The following is a 6,744-nucleotide window of genomic DNA, read 5'->3' on the forward strand; positions in this document are numbered from 1 at the left end:
TTTTTTTTAGCCTTAAATGTATACAATTAAAAAAAAATGACGGTAGATAACAATAAGAAGGAATATGAGGAGGTGAATAATCAAGAAGCAATATGTAGTAGCGAAAAGACTAGAATACTGTTTTCGAATAAAATAAGCTCGTAAAGAGTAAAAACATATTCTCAATCTCAATTGATATAATTATAGAATAGAATGTAATCGAATTATTTAGTTACAGTTTTTGAGTTTTATTTTCTAGCCACCTCAAATTATACACTTTTAGTGAAATTTAACTTGGACATCTATTATGAATACCTCACCACTAGAATATTGTGTGGTTAACAAGACACATTAAACAAACTTTATTAAATATTAACATACCTTCAAACATACATCTTGTTTAAACTACTTCAGAACAAGAACTAATTAGTCCTAAGTTGTACAGAAACTTTTCTGATCTACTTCGAAACAGATTACTTAACGAAAACCTAACTGTATGCTGCGAATTCGCCTTTGAATTTGTTGTCGTTGATATGTTTTCTTCCTTCAATGTCACGACACTTTCCCCAAGTGCATTCTGAACTGCTTCGATTGTTTTGGTCTTAACTTGATCACCTGATGAGTCCATCACGTAGAATGTGTCTTTAGCCTTCGATCCTATGGTAGTCAGCTCCGCCCTTGTGATTGACAACCCGTTTTCTCTAAAGATACGAGTTACGTCTGATAAGAACCCGACCCTGTCTTCACCACTTAGATCTAACCTAACACCCTGTGCATATTGTAACATGTTTATAAAATTTGGTTCTGTAATACAAATTAGAAAAGTAGCTTCTCCACTTCAATGATATTTTCACTTACGAAATCCATATGTAAATAACTGCTTTTTAATCCTTACGCAGACAGACTAAGGATGTGTTTACTTTTCATTTAATGATTTGTTTCTGTATAAATCTTAATCCAATAAGTAAGCTTTGTTTTTTTTTTTTTTGTCACTAATTAATCTGATAAATGATCTGTTTGTAAGAGACATAGAAGACGTTTCCCAAACAAAGGCGTATGGAAACAACACTTAATACAAATAAAAGTAAACAGTCCCTCATATACCTCTGGAATTCGTCTCTTGATAGCTGCTTCGAGGCAATTAATTACACGTTGCCTCTCGGCTTCAGAGCTAATTGGGCATCCGTCTGTATGCCTGATGTAAAATTCCTTGAAACGACACAAATATAACGACAATCAGAGTGATAAAAGTTAATCGTTTAAAAGATCGAAAAAATTGCATAAAACGTTAACGAATACCTGAGAAGCATCTAGTTCTTCTGCAATGATAGTAGCATGATAAACCACATATTGCATATCAGTTAGTGTACAAACCGTATCGAACAGTAGCTTAGGCCGATCAGGACACCTTAAATTAACGACTGTATACCCTTTCTCACTACAATTTTCGACAGTCACAAATGGTTTCATGTTTCTAGAGAGCTTAGATCGATCATGATAATGATCATGATCATGATCATAATCAAATCCATCTAAATCGTAATCCCGATCAGCGTACATTAACTGATGCAGCCTTCTTTGTGTATGAGTAGCACCTGGCGAAACTGTAGTTTGTGCACCACGTTTATCACGATCTCCTTTTAAAATAAAAAGTAGAAGCTGTTTGATTTTCGCGAGTCGTTCAGAATCATCGATTGCGAGTCTAGTTTCGTTATCGATTATGTAAACAATTGAAGCAATTCTTGAATTATGCGTCCAGATTTCGGCAGATACAACGTTGCATTTGAGGTTGGATAGAACTGCAAAAACCTCGGAAAGTAAACCTGGTCGATCACGACCGGTTAACTCAATGGTAGTGTGTTGCATGGCCGATTGGACCCCAACTGAACCCCTTAAGGATCTGAAACTGCACCCTCTTGGTCCAAGTGACTGCAACAACACAATTAAGGGATATAATTTACTTTAACATATTTAACATATATAAACTATAAAAGACTTTTTATTGAGTCAAAACCTCACATGTTACTTGTTTACTTAATATTAGAATCTATTATTTATAGTATCAAAAATCAACAAGACTAGCTTCTAGTTTTTAAATAGATAAACATTAATATATGATTGTCAATTGTCAACTAGCCATCGTCAAAGCCACATCAGCACAAATTAATTTCTATTTATCTAACAACTAACAGAAACCAACATCTTTGAAATATAAGTTAAAATACAGGGGATTTTACAAATTTGGTTGCAGATTTGATCCATAATTTCATACCTGTTGGATTCGATCAGCCACATTATCACCAGCAAGTTTATTCCCATATTGATCAGTAACATGAAATACTGCAAATCATTTTTCATTATTTAGAATAATAAATAAATAAATAATGATAATGATATCTTTAGCCATAAATGTTTATTATTAGTACAGTAAATTTAAGAATTACCATCCATAAACCATTCACCATCTGAAGAAATATAAGCTCTTTTAATTAGTATATTCATATCAGTAAGAACTTGAACTACTTCTAACAAACTCCCTCTTTTGTTTGCACTATCAACCTACCAAACAAAATTTACATAACCAAACTTTAAACCACTTTGATTTTTTTTATAAAAAAAACCAACATTCAGATTCCAATAAAAAAATAAAAAAATGTAAATTAAACAATCTTATAGTAAAAATCAACATGATTAATTCTCAATTTGTTATTTGTCATACCTTAATTAAAGTTGCTTTTTTATCTGTAATGTTATCAACAGTGACCCTGCAAATGCATATACATAATTCGTCAAGAAACTCACACATATACAAAATTTAAACGAAAATTTAAATGGAATTTAGTGAATTTGTACCTGGGAGGATGCATACGGTTGACAAGTTTAGCAAATTCTTGATCAACATTTAAAGAAGGTGACCACCATTCCATTTTGTTGTTGTGTGTGTTTTATTTGGAAGGCTGGTTTAAATAATAATAAATTTATTATTTATTATAATTAAATTAAAAAAATATATGTATATAAAATGAAACAGAGAAACGCTTATTTACAGATAATTGGTCCCAACCCTCAACGCCAAATAAGCCCCAAGTATTATTTGTTTTTTTCTAGAAAATACGAAAACATAATTTATTAATATTTAATATTTATATTTATAACAATTCTATTTTTGAAACAACATATATATTTGGTCAGTACACAAAGAGTTACGTACAGTTATAACTTACTATAAGCGTGTACCGTTCCCAAATCGAAGATTTTATAAATTACTTTAAAGTGGTCTTTGATTGTAGTAGAGAAGAGGAATTGCATTTTGGAGAAATTATTTAATATCTTACTTTTAGAAAATTGAATAATTCGAAAAAGTTTGACAAAAGGCGATTATGAACATTTTTTGTTTGAGAGAAAGTGTAGTTTTAAAAAACAAGTGTGACATGTTTTTTCATGAGATTTTGATGTTGACTTTGTCGCTAACACGCTTTAAATAAATATACATAGCGGTTACTTATTTTTTAGTGGTGACAGTTACATTAATATATAACTGTTTAAAACGTGTTAACGATAACTTAAACGCCGTAGTTAGCAAGTGGTGACAGTTACATTAATATATAACTGTTTAAAACTTGTTAACGATAACTTAAACGCTGTAGTTAGCAAAATCCTCTTTTAAAATTTCATTTTATACGAGCAAAAATTTGTATTGAAAAATGCAACGCAAAACACCCTCAACGTGAAAACCTGAATATCTATTCTTTTTCCTTTCACCTTTGAATATGATTTTATTTTTTTATAGTACAAAACAAAATCAGATTTATTTAAACATAGTTCCCAAATTATGAATAACAATTAATAAATCATGAGTAAGTAGGGGGAAAAAACTTGTTTAATTTTTGGTTAATGTTGTCTATTGTTTTAAAGTGGTTGACGATTTTTGATAGAAATTAAAGGCTAATATGTGGAAGTTATATACTTAAACATAGTGTTAAGGGTAATCAAGGGTTATAATTAGACAATTCAATAAAATATACTACGACCAAAAGTTAATGGTATGCATTCAAAATATTCCATTCGTTTCATAAAAACTGTTCATCTTACAATTTTTGTTTGTCCCAAAATTATTTTCTCTTATTCGAAATAAAAATTAAAGTCAATAAAGTTTCAATTATGTCATTTTTATTGGTGAAAATTTAACATTAAATATAGCAATCACTTTATTATTTACTCATTATAACAACATTCAATGGGAGACAAATTAAATAATCTATTAAAATATCCTAAATTTAACAAAAAATCAAGCCCGACTTCTTTTTTGGGACGGAGGCACTATATAACACATTACCATTATTATCAAGTATTAACGACTTACTTTTTATGTGTAGAAAATTTTTATCAGCAAGTTCTACGGTTAAATTTTTGCCTTAAGTAGCCAAACAAGAGGAGATCGGTTGTTCCTACAGCCACATAATTAGAATATTTATGATGTTAATTGATTCTTAATTTTGTTTGAAAAGCAAAGCATCATGCAATTTATTACGTAGTAAATAACTTAATTACAAGCATTACTCGGCTACCACTTTTTTTTAGACATCAGTTTGGATCACTCAGCGGGACTAAACTACCCACGCATTCATCTCCCGTAGTTTCATAACCCGCCCCCAACTACTCCCCTAGAAGAAACCCGGACCAATCCAAGTGCATGGCCGGTAAAACCATCTCCCTCCCCGGTGCCCCCGCACTAACCGAAAGGTAACGTGGATGAATACTTCATGTCAGGGACTCGGCTACCACTTGTTCGACACATCAAACTCCAGGTTTACCTTGTTTCGATGGCTGTAGAGGTTTGATAACACCAATCGTAGCCCTTCAAAAAGCCACAAAAGAAAGAAAACACAGTCAAGCGAATTTAATGAAGATGTGGAGGATGAGTTGGATAATATTTCAGAAGCTGATGATACGCAAGTTAATGAACAATTTGAGGTGGTCTCAACCCATTATCGTAACCTTAATAAGGGACATAAAAAGAAAAAATCGAAGGCAAGGGATTTCTCTAATGAAGTAGACACTGGTTTGGCAGATTCATTAGAAAAAGAAAAGGATGATTAACAGCAAGAAGAGCAATGATCAGCTGAGTTTGCAAGAAGGCCAATTAAAGTACATGGTAAAATCTTAGAACCTAAGAATCATCTTAAAGAAAAGAACATGGAGGTATTCGAGAAGTTTTTAGAGGGCATGTTTGATAGTAACGAATGCCCAAACAAAACTAAACCATGCATATAGCCACGTACAACACTAGGATTACTATACATGGTTAGCAAGTATGGTTTAATTGTGTTGATTTCTTATATGGTTGGTCTGTAGTTTTATATGGTGAGTTAGTATAGTTGTACGAAGTCTTATTCAAGTTGGTTTGAAGGTGTTAGATGTTTTTATATGGAAGTATATTCGGCAGGTTATCCCAAATGCAATGGTGTAGGAACGATTAAAGGGTATTAATCGATCTAATCTTCAATATCGAGTGCGGAATTACTCGATATTGGGTTTAATATAAAAAAAACAACTCAATTAACAATGATCTAATTGATTAAAACGACTTTAGTATGTAATAGATCAATCAACCAGGGTGTTAGACCTTCAGGGAATCGAAATCACGGCTAGGGATGAGTTTAGGTTCATAACCCTAACAATGAACCCGAAATACACATTATATAAGGTATGCACGTTTAATCGTGCGGTTGCAGTTGTGTCCCTACGGATGCATCCTGCATCCGTGCGGTTACACAGACAGTAAGTCAATTAACATTAAATGCATACTCGATCGTAAACACAATAGTAAACGTAATAAACCACACAACCAATTGTCCATGTACTTACATTGTCAATATCAACACAAACACACGATAATGAACTAGGGACCTACGTTTATGCACTAACAAAAGGTGGTGATTTAATGCTCTAAGTTAGTAAATAATGTATTTAGTTAGATAGTTTTTAGCATGAGAAAAGTGGTGGTTTGTTTTTAAGCAAACTTAAGAAAGTAGTTGGAATTTTTCTTGAATGTGGAATTTGCCTTGTTTCAATGGCTGTCGTTTGATAATGAAAGTATTTGAGATTGAATGCTTTCTCTCCTTTCATTCATCTCTATTTATAATACAATTACAAAGCCACCCTCGACTTGTGGGACAAGGCGATTTACATAAGAAAACATATCGAATCCTAATTCTAATACAAGTCATAATAAACAAGATATACTCTAATAATAAACAATAATAATAACTGTACATCTAATACACCCCACAGTTTCAGCGGGAGGAGGCAAAATGCTGAGACTGTCTCGAAAATTATCAAAAAGTAAACGTGGCAAGCCTTTGGTGAAGATATCGGCAATCTGAAAACGGGAAGTAACATGAAGTACCCGAACTTCACCACGCGTAACTTTTTCTCGTACGAAGTGAATATCCATGTGACGACCCGAAAATTTCCGACCAAATTTAAACTAAATCTTTATATGATTTCGATAAGATAAGCAAAGTCTGTAATGTTTGGTCTCGAAAATTTTGAAACTATGTTTAAATAACCAACTACCCTCTGACTGTGCCTGATGATTCACGAACCATTGTGTATAAATAAAAATGTATATATATATATATATATATATATATATATATATATATATATATATATATATATATATATATATATATATATATATATATAATATAATTATAAGTATATATATATGTATGTAAATATAATTATAAGTGTATATAT

At 31.7% G+C, this 6,744-nt stretch overlaps 1 protein-coding gene across 2 annotated transcripts; it reads right to left on the reverse strand.

The window, feature by feature from the left end:
* Positions 1–319: 319 nt before the first annotated feature.
* On the reverse strand, positions 320–2,922 carry LOC139846849 (ACT domain-containing protein ACR4-like). 2 transcript variants are annotated; one of them, XM_071836391.1, is made up of 7 exons: positions 2,833–2,922; positions 2,699–2,744; positions 2,424–2,538; positions 2,252–2,319; positions 1,279–1,908; positions 1,084–1,188; positions 320–748 (listed from the first exon to the last, which is right to left on the reverse strand). In XM_071836391.1, the coding sequence occupies exons 1-7, from the start codon at positions 2,904–2,906 to the stop codon at positions 380–382; spliced, it is 1,407 nt and encodes a 468-aa protein (XP_071692492.1). In that variant the 5' UTR covers positions 2,907–2,922; the 3' UTR covers positions 320–379. The 2 variants fall into 2 exon arrangements, with proteins under 2 accessions (XP_071692492.1, XP_071692493.1); XM_071836392.1 differs by lacking the exons at positions 2,252–2,319; positions 2,424–2,538.
* Between the last annotated feature and the right edge of the window lie 3,822 nt (positions 2,923–6,744).

The sequence above is a fragment of the Rutidosis leptorrhynchoides genome, chromosome 5 (genome assembly GCF_046630445.1).
Source record: "Rutidosis leptorrhynchoides isolate AG116_Rl617_1_P2 chromosome 5, CSIRO_AGI_Rlap_v1, whole genome shotgun sequence".
Lineage (NCBI taxonomy): Eukaryota > Viridiplantae > Streptophyta > Magnoliopsida > Asterales > Asteraceae > Rutidosis > Rutidosis leptorrhynchoides.

Bases quoted from the DNA above. Each gene is read 5' to 3' on its own strand.
- LOC139846849 (XM_071836391.1), bottom strand. From the start codon at position 2,906: ATGGAATGGTGGTCACCTTCTTTAAATGTTGATCAAGAATTTGCTAAA. The intron at 2,539-2,698 runs GTATGACAAATA...TTTGTTTGGTAG, and splicing joins AAAAAGCAACTTTAATTAAG to GTTGATAGTGCAAACAAAAG. The intron at 1,189-1,278 runs GTATTCGTTAAC...TGTCGTTTCAAG, and splicing joins AAGAACTAGATGCTTCTCAG to GAATTTTACATCAGGCATAC.